We start from the raw sequence: 14,167 nt of genomic DNA on the forward strand, positions 1-14,167 counted from the left end.
GATGTTAGCCCACCTCATCTGCTTTTCCGAAAGCTGCTTCTGCGACAAGAAGTAGCGTAAACTCTGATGATCTGTGAAGATCGTAAAATCGGCTCCGAGTAGGTAATGTTGCTACTAAGTAAGAGCATGGATAACCGCCAAAAGCTCTTTCTCAGAAATCTGTGTTGTCAGTTCCGGCCTTGAAAACAATCATAGGCAATGACACGGCCTTCTTGCATTAAGACCGCACCCATACTACGACCACAAGCATCACAATATACTTCGAATGATTTTTGCAAGTCCGGCAAAGTCAAAATTGGTCGCGTAGTCAATTTTTTCTTTCAAAGTCTGAAAGGCAGTCACCTTTGTGGGTCCCCACGAGAAAGGGACTCCTTTCTTTGTCAAGATATGCAAAGGGAAGCAACCTTTGCAACCTTTCTAATGAACCGCCGGTAGTAAAAACATAAGCCCAAGAAGCTTCTAACTTCATGGACATTCTTCAAATTGAGCCAATCACGTATAGTCTCAATCTTGGCCGGGTCCATCTCTACTCCTGCTGCTGAGACGATGTGTCTCAAAAAGTGTATCTCCGGTAAGAAAAATTAGTGAGCTGGGGTCCTGAATCCTTGTGTTTCTTTTCTTGGGAACTCTTTTTCTTTCTACTTTCATCATTAGAAGTCTGCTGGGTTCTCTGAGTCAAGACCTCATTAGTGGGATAAGTCAGATTGTCCGAATGTATGGCAAATCCCCGTTTCGCATGACCCATTAATTCTTGAATAGAATTTGACTTTTGTTCTAAGCAATAGTCTCGGATCTCTGTAGGAAGTCCGCAGCAAAACTGCTCACTCTGTTCTTTAAACAAGACCTTCTTAAATGAAGAGGTTGGTAGAAAAGAGCTCCAAAATCTCTCGCAATAAGCGTCCAGAGAATCTCTCTTGGTCATCCGAAGATGATTCCAAGCAGTTCGTATATCTCGTTCGTACTCCCGAGTCAGCCAAGAAGAAATAAAAAGCCTTTTGAATTTCAGCCATTTAACTCGAGCTTCCTTTCTCGGTAGAAGGGTGGACCACCATGTTCGAGCATTTCCCTTGAAGAAAGATGTAGCCCTCCTAATCTTGGAGTGCTCTGAGTAATGCCCTCTAGAGAAAGCTATGTCAAACTGCTGTATGAAGGCCAAAGCCCTCGGAGCATCTCGAAATCCAGGAAAAGAGTCAAACTTAATTGACTGTCCACCTTCTTTGAATTCTCTTACTTTCTTGCTTTTATCTTCAAGGAAGTCATATTGGTTGGCTTTATAGAAATGCTTCTTCTTTGCATAAAACATGTGATCGTTGGAGTCCGAACTGTCGGAGGATGAGTCCTCTGTAGAACTGTCAGAAACTCGGCAAAATTTAGGCTTCTTTGCCTTTTTCTTGCCCTTTCCGAAGCTTTGCTTTTTGCCTTTTCTGTCTCCTTTGCTCGAATCAGAAGAGCTAGAAGAACTGTCAAAATAAGAAGAAGAAGAAGAATTGGGTAGTCCTTCAAATTGTACACGCTTCTTTTGCTTTCTTGCCGATGCAAAGGTAGATTGATGACCCAAATAACTCAGGAAGTCAGTTCCTTTCCTATGCTTTTTAATGTGCTTTTTGGATTTGTTGTTTGCGTCCAAAAGCCGGCTGATCTCTGTCTGAACCACTTCTTGTAATTCTTGCTCTGTAAACATCCTTGGAGAAGGAGGTTTTATGAGTGCCGGTTTGATGGGTGGCTCTGTGGCCTTCTGCCATTGGGTATGCACTTCTGCAAGGGATTGCTGAGTCAAAAATTTTGCAAATTTTGGATCCTTTGCAATTTTAATCATCTGCTTTGTTGCGTTCCATCTCTTCAATCTCAGACTGAGTAGTCCGAGGTGGGCCGTACTCTTCTGATTTCTCATGAGAATCTTCTCCGTGATCTCCTCTTGCATTCGTAGATGCAGAAGAAGTCGATTGATTTTTGTTGGAATCCATAAGTGCTGCGAGAAACGGATTGGATTTCCCGGTAGAAGAGAAATCGGCCGCCCTTTGATACCATTGTAACAAAGTTGGACACCCCAAGTCAAGATTCTACCACGACACAACAGAGATTCACTTCAAAACAATTCACATTTCACAATTAGGTCGACACGCTCGACGTAGTTCCATGCCTAGAGGTATTGGCCCCAAAGATTGGCGCCCCTTTCGGTATTTCTTTTTGTATTAATTTGTGTTCAAAGTACAAGAGAGCGGGCAGGTGCTCACTCGCAGACTCTGCGTCTAGATGCTCTTAGAAGTGAAGCCCTGCCTGCTTATTTATAAGTACAAGGGATGCCCAAAAGCAGAGCCCCAAAAGCATTAAACTCAAAAGCTTAATAATCTCAAAAGCAATTGTGCCAAAAGCTGCTAAAATCAGCCAGCGTTATTTCCGAAAATCCGTAAAGTCCGCTTTTTGCGCCGCAAATTGCGGAGATTCTGTACGGCAGCCCAGCAGCGTAAAATGTGGACGTCCGTACAACCTGCCACGTCAGCCTGTCGGTGCGTTTTACGGAGACTGCTGCCACGTCAGCAGTGTGCTTGTCCGGGGGCCTGCTGCCATGTCACCAGTTTGTGACATATGGGGTTCTGCCTTGGTGGGCGTGGTCGTTGGCTTGGCATAGTGTGGTGGCTTTGTTGAGTGTGACTCCACAGGGGGGGTGGGTGTAAGGTATGCGGTGGAGTGGCTCTATCGTTGTTGATCTGATGGGTGTGGGGTCTGGCCTGCAGAAGAAATCTATTACTATTCTTTGTCTCAGTGTCTCTGGTGGAGGCGGTCTCGAGCCGCGTAGTAGTGTTGTGCGGCGTCTCTGGAGCTCCAAAAATAAGAGCCCTATGCATTTCTGGTCCTCATACTACATGACATGATGGAGGGCCCCGAAATCCTTCCGAAAGAGGTAGTGATACCTCCCCCTTGTGTCATAGCATACTGTGCATCTGCATATGTAATGTTCCTGTGTCTCTGGCTCTCGGTTGCAAAGCTCATAGATCCTGTCCTCCACTGGGGTGGCTGTCCATCTGCTCGTCTCTGTCCTTAGGTTGTGTGCACAGAGAGAGAGAGAGAGAGAGAGAGAGAGAGAGAGAGATGGCAAGAAGCCCTTTGATTGGCAACGCGGGAAGTCATTTGGTTGATGTGCTTTCATTACATTCCTAGTGGATTTCTATGAGCTGTTTAGTTGTTTTTCTTTCTTATCCTTCCGTTTGTGGAGCGCTGACTTGATTGAAAACTTGGGGGCTACGGTGGTCTTCTTTCCTCATCTGCAAATAAGTAGAGAGAGGAGAGATTTATAGAAAACAATGGAACCGATGATACCAAACTAAAGCACGGAACAAAAGCATCAGTGCTGTAAAATAGTGACTGCAAAATCCTGAAGAGATGGAGAGCTGTGTAAGTGTGATAATAACCAGGCATGGTAAAATCCGTGCCCAATACAAATGAAAATGTATTGTATACTCATTTGGTGTTTTATGAAACTCTTAATTCAGTCAATGTATAACAACCTCCCACCTTCTCTTCCCTTCCATTATGTGTTGCTAGTTTGAATCGTATACTTGCTAGCATGGAGATATTAACTTAATCGCCTGGGAAGTTCATGCTGGTAGAACTTATGTCAGTTGTTTTAAGTGGAAAACAGAATGTAGATATGCTTTTCTGTTGATTCCAATATTCTGTTTCAAACTTTGGGCAATGTTAGGTTGTTGTTCTAGCATTTCTCCCAAGTGACAACAAAGAATATGTCATGTTCTTTTCTTACCATTGTACAATGACTCGATTCTCCAATTTTGGTGACAGCGAGAACATGAAGTTCATTTACCAGCTGCTGTAGAAGGGGTAAGTTCACAAGAGAAGACATGGAACAACGGGACACATACAGGTTGGGGTTAATTTCAGCTAAACAGTTTGTCTAACTACCAGTTTTTGCTTTCATTTTAAACCATGAACAATGGGGAAAGATGATGGTTTATGGAATATTGATGTGTTGGAGTTGTGACGAATTGTCCCAGTAACCAAAGGCCAGTTACCACTATGACCTCTTTTTGCTAGAAAGTCTCTTTCTAGTTTGGAAGCAGCTTTCACATGCAGAATGTTGAGAGTTTCATCTTTGTCTGGTGGTGGCTTCGATATCTCCCAAGAGCAGTTTAGGGAGTGAGGGCTGTTTTGTAGCTGTGCCCGACCGTATTTGAGGTAGATTGATCTTTTCTTGAGGTATGAGCCATGTATGTGCCCACCCCGTAGGCTCGCATGAGGCTGGACCCCTGTTCCTAGGGTTTCTTGGGGTAAGTCTCTCCTATTTCTGCAGTTTTCCTAGTGTATGTGTGGCCGGAGACCAAATTTGGTCCCTTGGCCAATTTACCACTCACAATGATGTTGTGGCATTTTTGTCAGGGTGCCCCCACTTTTTCTTGGTTGTGGAGTTTTAGTGTGAGTTGGACAAATGTGGGGAACCCCCCTCCCCCCTTTTTTTGTATTCATTTTTTAGCAATAGCAAATTGTCATCGTTTTGGGGTCTACAACATTTTCTCTCTCTACCTTTCTCTAGGTTTTTCTTATCATTGCAGAAGCTCCCTCTGTTAGTCCCTCGCCGGGTCCATCCTGCACACATGACATGACACAAGCCAAACTCACACCTAAATGCACATAGTGAGTGGACATCAGGCTCACCTCCCAGCCATAGAGCCCATACGGGCTCACCCCTGAGCCTGGGAGCCTGTAGCCAAGCGGGCTAGCCTCTACCACAAGGACCGGTGTCCCATACCACCAAGCCCACACCAATACGGGTGTGCGGGTAGAGCTGCCAAGGGCCTAGAGTCCTAGTGTGGTGATCACACAAGATGTCTCACAAATGAGACTCATGTCCTATTTATAGGACTTCATAACCAAAGGGCCAAGTTCACTCTGGCCGGACATAATTGCAGGCGCCATCCTGATGTCTGGGGACGTAACACTTTCCCCCTTATTTTTAATTGCTGTCTTTAGCAATATCCTCGGTTATAAAGCCATAGTCACAAGGGACGCATTCCGGGACGGGGGACGGGGCTCAAATGGATTTTTAGTGTAAAAAAGAGGGCAGAACGGCAAGTGGGGATGGGAAGCCCAAAAAAGGGCGTCCCCTATTACTATGTATAAAGCCGAGGAAACGATTCCTTAGTGATCTAACCAACTCCCAAGTTTGGGACTCGGGACGATGCTTTCACTCGATCAAATATTCACTTGCGAGACTTGCGGACCCTTTGATCGAGAACCGATTCGGTTTCAAGTGGAATATAACGGGTGGTGTCTTCTAAGTTCGGGACTTGCTCATGAGGAATTACTAAGTCATCATGCCCTAACTGTTCTTTCAGATGGCTCACGTGGAACACAAGATGAACAGCAATGCGTGGAGGCAGGTCCAACTTATACGAAACCCCACCTATCTTCTTTGTGATCTGAAACGGACCACAATAACGAGAGGACAATTTCGAGCATTGGCCCCTTCTGATTGTTTCGGAATTCTTCGGTACCCTAAGGTACACCCACATGCCTTCCTGGAGTTCGTGGGGTTGCTTATGATTAGCGCAAAAAGTGGCACGATCTTGTGCCGCCTTAATGCTCACTTTCGCGATCTGAAGCATTTCTTGCATATCGTGTAAGAAATCGTCTACCGATTGCATCTTGATCCCCTTGAATCGGGTGGCAATTGGTGGTTTTGACTCATAATCGTACATAAGCGTAAACGAGCTATAGCCAGTAGCCGAGTGCTTTGTACAATTATAAGCAAACTCAATCTATGGGAGATAGCGTTCCCAATCAGTTTGCTGTCGGGAGACATATGCTCGTAGCATGTCCTCCATGGTTTGATTCGTACGTTTGGTCCGTTTATCAGTTTCAAAATGGTATGAGGACAACGTACATAGATGGGTCTCCAATTTTTGGAAGATCGTTTGCCAATAATTGCTTGTGAATTTTGGATCATGATCACTGACAATTTCATTGGGCAAACCATATAGTTTGGGTAAGTGTTCCATACAGAGTTGAGCTAACTCGTGGCTCTTTACGATGGAATGTGTAGGGATAAATGGCGCCATTTTTGTGAGTCGATTGACAACGACCCGTCTGGCATCGTGCCCATGGTTGGCTTGGGGTAATCCAACTACAAAATCCATAGAAATGCTTGTCCATTTGCTATCGGAAATTTGCAAAGGATGTAATAATGCAGCACGTTTTTGTCGTTCAGCTGTGTTGAACTGACATTGCACGCATTCTTGCACATACATTTCAACAAAAGCTTTCACGTGAGTAAAGATGTTGTCAAGGATACTGCGTTCCTTGACAAAACCTGTATGAGTCCCATGTATAAGGCTCTCTAGAAGTGGCTGAATCCTCAAACTCAGAGCCTTGGCAAGAATTTTGTAGGCTGAGTTGAGGATGGTGATGGGGCGCCACTGTCGAATCTCATCCAAGGAGCCACCCTCCTTGGGAATGAGGTAGATCAGGCCTTCACTCATGCTGTCAGGCATCACTCCTGTGTGCAAAATGTACTGAAAAGCACTACAGAGATCTGGGCCAAGCAGGTCCCAGTACTCCAAGAAAAAAACTGGGAGTCAACCCATCCTCACCTGCTGGACAGCTACCACGGGGGAGGGCCCTAAGAGCCGTGTGCAACTCCTCAAGTTGAAGAGGCAGCTCAAGCCTTTGACGCATCTCCTCAGTCACAAGACAAGGCATTTGTGCCCAAACCTGCTCCTTGCATGCATCCTGACGCTCTGACTGGGACTTTGCAGACAGTAACTCACGGTCAAAGTTAGTAGCAACTGCACGCATATCCTCGGTCTCAGAAGCAACTGACCCGTCGGGCCTCCTCAACTCACTGACCTTGGCATGCGAGTGCCGAGGTCCCACTGCCTCAAAGAAAGCACCAGTCACTCTGTCGCCCACCTGGGTCGACTGAGATTCCTGTCGGTGGAAAGCAAACTCATGTCACCTCTCCTCTGTGCTAACAAGCTCCTGTCGAGCCTGCTATAACTGCTCCTCCAACCAAGGACTGTCTGGATGTTGCTCCTGCATCCTCTATAACGAAGCAATGCCCCGTGTGAGACGCTGCTCCTCTCGCTGCAGCCCGGCGAGCCAGAGACTCCTGGAGAAAAAAATGGCTAATCTGAGCTAGGCCTGAGGCCACTCTGTTAGCAGGAGAATCCTGCCTATCCTAGCTCTCTATCCAGAGAGCCTCTACCCGCTCTCTGAGTGCTGAGTCCAACAAGACCCTCTCTGGGATGCGAAGCATCGTGCTCCCACTCCTCTGCCTGTCTGCCACTGTGAGGATCACTGGTGCATGGTCTGAGAAGGAGGTCCCTGCCAGAATGTCCACTGTCCCTCCCAAGTCACTGAAATGGTCACTAGTGTAGAAGCGATCTATCCGCGATAGATTCACTCCTCCCACTCTGCGGTCCAAACGAGAGAAGGCAAGGCTGTCTGGGGGCCTCACAAAACCAGAGTGCTGCCAAACATCCGAAACCCTCAGAGTCGTACAAAACCTCTCCCAAGCTGCCAGACTCCATGCACAGTAGCATGGCTATCACCAATCCTGTCAGAAGGGTCCTCCAACATGTTGAAGTCCCCTCCTATGCACCAATGTTCTGCTTGCGGTAGAGACTAAACTATCTGTGACCAAAACTCTGCTCGAGCACTCTCCACATTGGGCGCATAGATGTTCAGGAAGCCCACTAGGCAACCCTAAACCTGCATAGTAATCCACTGAGCCCTGCCTGGCACAATAATCCCTTTGCCCACAATGGCCTGCTGCAAAGAGTCCGCAATAGTCATACATATCCCACCCTGGATGCCTCCAGGTCCAAAAGCAGCTGACCAAAAAGTATCATATCGTCCACGCAAGAGCTGACCACAATGTCTAATGCGGCTCTCACATAAATGGTGCTCCTGAAGCATAAGGAGATAAATCTCTCCTCTCACAAGGCAGCGTTGAAGCTCCTGACGCAGTCGGCCCCGCTGACGCTGAAACTGGGGCCCACCTAGTCCCTGCACATTTCATGAGACAATCCTCATGGGGAGCGAGAGAGAACAGATGCTGCTGCAACAGCTAGACGGGCTATCTTCGAGGCTGGCTTGGATGGGGAGTAATCCGCATCCGAGTGTCCTCTAGATAGGCGTGACTGCAACGAGTGCCTGGCCTAAGCCCAAGCAGAGTGAGCCGTACGTAAAGCAACCTCCTCTGTCCAGGAGTCCTCATGAATGTATACATAGCATGGCAAGCACTATGTATCGGCAAAGAAGTAAACCACAATGTGTCTACATCCTGCTGAGTCTGGAGGTGTCACCGTAAACTTGGCCAATGGCCACAAAGTCTGAAGCATGTCTGTAACTCCTAGTTCTCCCATGTGGTGAGAGAACTCTAGGACCTGTGTGTGCAACCATCCCAACACTGAGTCGAGAGTCCACTCTGTCTGGTCCCTGCCGCAAAGGGGGAGGAGAAGCCAACTGCTGAGTCCAAGGCCTCTGTCCCCCTAGCTGCAAGGAACAGAACATGGACCCTGAAGCAGGCTGCCTCATGGTCTGCTGTCGCCGAGAAAACGAGTGAAGTCGTAGTCGAAGAAGTCCCATCGGCGCCGGATGTCAATGCTCGTCAGACCACGAGGGATAGCTGCAAGGGGAGACGTCTGTACCTGCAGAGGGAGCGGCAAGAAAGGCTGTCCCTCTCTCGCTAGGCGACTTGTGGCAAAGGCGCTGCCAAGAGATCTCCTAGCAGTCGGAGAAGGCCCTGCCCCCTGGGTCGACTGTGGAACTGAAGCAGGAGGGGGGGGGAGAAGGAGCTGGGGGGAGCGGTGGAGAAGAGGGGCGGGAGGGAGCGGCAGAGGTAGAGGTGAGGGGGAAGAGGCGGCGGGAGCAGGAGGCGGGGGGGAGGAAAAGGGGGGGAACTCTAGGGGGGGAGGGACTGTTGAGGGTGAAGCTGGGGTGGGCTCGAGCAGGGACCTCATCCTGCTCAAGAGGACCAAACCGGTTCCCCGTGGGAACCCACTGCTGCTGAGTAGGCGCCTGAGGACCACTCTGAGTGCCAGGCTGTCGCTGTGGCCCCTGTCGTTGTCTACCACGGGCCTGCTGCCATCCCTCCTCCGCTAGAGCCCCAGGCTCAGAGGGTGACTCTGCATGTGTGTGTCGTGTCTCTGTCTGTGTCTGCTGGCCAGCCCTTGCAGGCTGGGATTGAGGCTGTGGTGTAGGTCGAGGCCTCCTCCGTGGACAGGCCTTTGCCAGATGGCCCATCTGTCGACAAATGAAGCATTGGTTTGGGAGGCCCGAATACTCCACACTCTGTCTAAACGAACCCCCACTCACCCGAGGTAGAAGAATAACCTTCGGGAGCGTGTGAGTGTCTCTGACCAAAACGCGAACTGAGGGAATGCCAGCCGCCTTGGTAGCTACTGAGGCTGCTGTGCGAGGTGTCTCCAGGACAGTCCCAATGGCTGAGCCGATCCTGGACAAAAGTGGTAAGTACTCCCTCCGCAACCCCGGAAAGCAGACAGAGATGGGGATGTCTGCCTCCTCTACTAGAACATCCGAAGCAGGGTCGAAACCATGTCTCCACTGTCGAAAGTGGGCTCGTGCTGCTCGGATGGTCAATGGACTCGAGGCGATGACCTTGGACGCCATCTCGGAGGTCTTAAACTCGATCTGATAGTAACCTCGTCCGAGTATCTGTACGTCCAAGATCTTGCCCACCTCTGCGAGAAGGCGGGCCTGGAGAAGGTCACGCAGCTCTCCTCTGCTAGGTCGGGTGCCGAGAATCTTGTAGATGACAGAAGTCGCCTGCAACCGCTCTACCTCTGCGGCTAGGTTCGCTTGCTCTGTCGGCGAAAGAGCAAGTCGAATGGTGGGCTCAGCGGGGTCGGGCGAGGGGGCTTCGGACGAGTCCCTCTGTGGCAGAGCTGGAGCCTCCGTGTGTGTCTACTGCTATGGTGAAGAAACGGGCGGTGGAGAGATTCTGCAACCGAGCGCGCCGAGCACTACCCAAAGAGACAGTGCTGCACGAGCCAATTGCAGGAGGCTTCGGGGAAAAAAGAATCCCGGGGGGGGGGGGGGATCAGGCGGGCAATGTTCTGGTTCTCAAGAGGCAGCGGGGGGAGGGGGGGGGGGGGGGGGGGATGGCGGCGCGAAAGGGAGGCAGCGGGCTGGGGGCAGCGCGAAAAGGGGGGGCAGCAGGCGGGTACGCGCAGCAGGGGGATGGGCGGGCAGGGCTGCCGCGCGCAGGGGCTGGCGCGGGCGGGGGGGCAGTGGGGGGGAGGTAGTGATGGCACAGCAGGGGGGGGCGAACTGCAGTAGCGAGCCCGTCACTATCCTCTGATCAAATGGCGATCATGAGAACTTCTGCTTCTTCTAGTGCTTCTAGGGTTTAGGCCCCTTGGCCGGGATCTACAAGTCAGTTAGGGTGGGGTCTGGGAAACCTTAACCCGCCGGGTCTTCAGTGGCTTTGTGACACACAACCAATTGCCACAAAACAGGTGAACAAACTTAATCTGTATAAAGAATTTGGAAGGTGAACTTTTTACTTTTTTCTGCCAGTTTTTAAATTAATTTCCATTCCTAGTGTTTCAAGCACAAGTTTATGACATTCTAAACCGACAAAATTTGGACTAAAGAGAAAGTAGAACTCCAGGCAGACAACAGCACTCAAACAGGTAGAACGTGTCCCTATGACCGATCCAGTACTGCTTATTTCACCTAGCTAAGTATCTTTGTGGAAATGCTGCTTGGTAAATTAGAACTAGTAGCTTATTAATAAGCCTGCTAACTTTCTTTCGGAGCATCTTACTTTCTTGTTAATTTAACTGATATGATGCAGTTTTGGCAAGCTATGGAGGCCATGCATGCGAGAGAAGTTTCTCACTGTCAACCTCACATAATCTAAGTTTAAGTAGCTGTATGAAGCTGTTTTATGCAAGTAATTCCAGAGGAGGTTGGCATGCTCGTTTTATTTTGTGGCTCATCTTAGCACCCTACATAAACAAGTATTAAAGCTGCTCTTAGCTAAGTCTTGGCAGATTCTTTTTGCAGTCTTGATGCTTGCCATAATGTGAATGAGGGGCTCCTACTTTCTTCAAGGTCTGAATATCTCTGTTTCTTAAGTTTTCTTTTCTTGAGACGTCTTTTTAATTTCTCTTTCTTGCCTTTTGCAATTACAGTTATGCTGAAGGTTTATCCAGTGACCCAACTTTGTGTATCGAATTCCAGCAAGAAAAGAGCTATTATAAGGTCAGCAAAAGGCGCACTTTCATGCTTTTTATTGTGATCTCGCTCACTACCATTAATTCCATAGAAAAGCTCCTCTGTTTAATGGTCGTGGGAGTTGAGATTATAATATGCTGCTCAAATTGCCCTGATCACAGAATCCAAGTTTGTGGTGAAAAGAAAGTTGCTTGTTTTAGTTACAGAACTTGCCGGACAGTTTTATCTTAAGCAAGCCCGAAACATTATGCAGGTTGCTGGAAAGTTTATGAAGAACTTACGAAGTGCACTCCATCACTTGCATATACAGTCCAGTGCTGCACTGCCTGCTGAGCTTACATTAAAGAGTTCAGTCAGCACTGATCTCCAGTAGCTTCACTTCTTACTCTTAGAGCTAATTGCTCTTTACATGATCACATAGTTTTCTTGACACTCTTTGTAAATTGTCAAGGAAACGCTAATTAGTATTTTTACTCTTTTTTTGTTGGCAATGCCGTCCAGAGGAAATGGATACTCCAGCCTGGATGTTGCTTGGTCATCAATTGATTCCAGCTTCATATCACGGTGAATTGTTTATAGCCCTCCTCGGTTGCTTCATGAGACAAAACTTGGGTTGTTGAAATAACGTCTTCTTCTTTTGAATATAGGTGTGGATAAAATCCACACATAGATGAATGTCATACGAGGTTAATTGTGAAGTCATCCATGCCAAATTACGATAATCGATGAAATAAGCCTCAAGTTGGTGACCATCGATCCTCAACGACAGAAAACAGCCATGGACATGGATGTCATGCAGTTTGAGATACATGGACACACTCACTTGGTTGCTTTCAGATCATCAAGTTCCTAAAATAATAAGTCTCCGGTGGTTTATTGGTCCTTTCCCAGCAAAGATCTGCAAACCTAGGCAGTTTTTTAGACATCAGTTATCGACGTATCAGCTTGGAGGAGGCATCTTACTGATTGATGGAACAAGCCCAATCCAAGGCTACATTGTCCTTGGGTAAAGGGCTCAATGGAAAATGGCTGTTTAGAAGGCTTCTGAATGTGGCTGAGCCGAATGATCTACACTGAGGAGCCTATGGCCTCTTTCATTAGGTAGCATAATGATTCAAGCTGTTCTTACTCATCATAAGCAGGCCTCCTGACGATGCCTAAATTTCTCCAGATCCTAGATTGCCCCTAACAAAAAGAAGTTGGCTATGTTACCAGTGAGAATGTGTTAAATCGTGAATCATCTGATTGATCTACGTCTTGGTGCATAAATGGCAAGGGCCTGGAGCTCTATAATATTTGTGAGGCAAACAATGAGCAGGCTGAGCTACGCCATCAAATTCAGGCTTTCTATTAAATTTGTATGCTCTGGACCTCTTAAGCCTATGCAGATGATGCCTCGCTTTTTTTTTTTTTGAGGGGCTCAAGTGATCTTACAATTACCGACAGGTAATGATGGATGCTCCTCAATCACCATGTGTTGGCTGCCACATTGCTGTTTAGTTTTCAGAAGTTCAAATCAGATCCTCTTGAAAGCCAAGGTTGGCACGGATGTGATCTTATCGTGACAAATTATCCTGCCAAGACAATGTCTGAAGACCAGTGAAGACCAGTGAAGACCAGTGTCATATTTTGATTGCAACCACTGTCTTACACATAAGCAGAGTAGTTTTCTCATCATTTTATGAAGCGTGTTGAAATTGCACCCACCACTCTGTATGCAATGAAAAATCCAAGGATTAATCTTATTATAATTTCACTTTCAGTGCTCTTTTTGGAAGCGATGGTCGCAGAGAACTAGTTCTGCAAGGTAGTCAAAGCTTTTGGAAGGCCACTCATGTTGAAGTGGCAGGCACCACAAAGTACAATGGACCGAAAACCTTCAGGTTTGTCTCTTGTTTTGTAATGCTTTTTAATGCTTTTCAACTTGAATTTGCTAATGTGCTAGCAAGATCTCTTTGACAGACAGGCCATCGATACTTAGACTAACACAACATGAGCTGAAACTTGTAGTTTTAAGTTGGAGCACAAGTTCAGCAAAGAGGATAAGTTCTCTGTGAATGTTTCCAGCAGTTGCTTCAGACTTCAAGAAGCGAGCATCATGGCATCTCTTGCACAAGAAAGTAGGTCATGGACGTGGAAATACAGGTAAGCCTTTTCAGCAAAGACGCCATCTAAGTAGACAAAATTGCTGAGAATGGTAACCTTGACACCAGAAAATTGGACAACAATGCACACTCCTTCGGTTTCGATTGGCAGTTCAGAGGGGATGCTGATAGTGTTTCTTCTCTAAGTATAGAAGCAGGGCAACATGGAGTCGCAGTTCATGGGGAACTTAGCCACTGTTTCTAACCACAGTAGAATGGACAGTAGAATAGTCGCAGTCCTAGTCCTAGTCCTAGTCCTACCCAAATGCTAAATTTTGAAGGAAGAATTAAGCCAACGGCTGGCTTGAATGGCTTCTAAATGTCTATAAAAGGTTTCATGACTTTCCTTTTGAGGTTTGATGGGTGTTGCAGGCAATTCCATTTTGTTTATTATCAAAGGGCTACTCCAAAAGGAAACATTGCAAATGTGCAAAGAACATACATGGACCTCAAGTTTGTGAAAATTGTCTTAATTTGTGAAAGGATGTCTAAAAGCTTAGAAATTGAGGGCTTTAATCCATAGGAGGCCAAAGGTTTGTAAAAAGAGAATTCGAAAGATGAAACTAGCTTGCTTTGATTGCTTCACTATGGAAAACATGTGAATTCAAAAAGCGGAGTAGAGTTGTAACTTGCATTTCATATCATAGCTTATTTTTGAGGCTTTGTAGCATTTCTCCATGAAGATTTTACGGAAAGCTCTACGACCTCGCAACACAATTAGGATTTGGCATTAATGGATGCGTGGAGGAGAAGAGTTTGTAGACGATAATCTCCAACAATGGAGAGATGCATTTCGTGCATGGGGA

At 47.2% G+C, this 14,167-nt stretch overlaps 1 protein-coding gene across 1 annotated transcript in view; it reads left to right on the forward strand.

The window, feature by feature from the left end:
- LOC147429237 (uncharacterized) overlaps window positions 1-13,944 on the forward strand; it is a 32,435-nt gene extending 18,491 nt beyond the window's left edge. The window contains exons 2-10 of the mRNA XM_086495363.1: window positions 3,799-3,880; window positions 10,835-10,948; window positions 11,034-11,094; window positions 11,175-11,244; window positions 11,471-11,586; window positions 11,719-11,781; window positions 12,981-13,100; window positions 13,228-13,362; window positions 13,431-13,944. Coding sequence (XP_086351489.1) covers window positions 3,799-3,880; window positions 10,835-10,948; window positions 11,034-11,094; window positions 11,175-11,244; window positions 11,471-11,586; window positions 11,719-11,781; window positions 12,981-13,100; window positions 13,228-13,362; window positions 13,431-13,566 — 897 coding nt within the window. The 3' untranslated portion in view covers window positions 13,567-13,944. The remainder of the gene's footprint in view (window positions 1-3,798; window positions 3,881-10,834; window positions 10,949-11,033; window positions 11,095-11,174; window positions 11,245-11,470; window positions 11,587-11,718; window positions 11,782-12,980; window positions 13,101-13,227; window positions 13,363-13,430) is intronic.
- Window positions 13,945-14,167: the final 223 nt, after the last annotated feature.

The sequence above is a fragment of the Adiantum capillus-veneris genome, chromosome 22, assembly GCF_014529385.1.
Source record: "Adiantum capillus-veneris isolate H3 chromosome 22, ASM1452938v2, whole genome shotgun sequence".
Lineage (NCBI taxonomy): Eukaryota > Viridiplantae > Streptophyta > Polypodiopsida > Polypodiales > Pteridaceae > Adiantum > Adiantum capillus-veneris.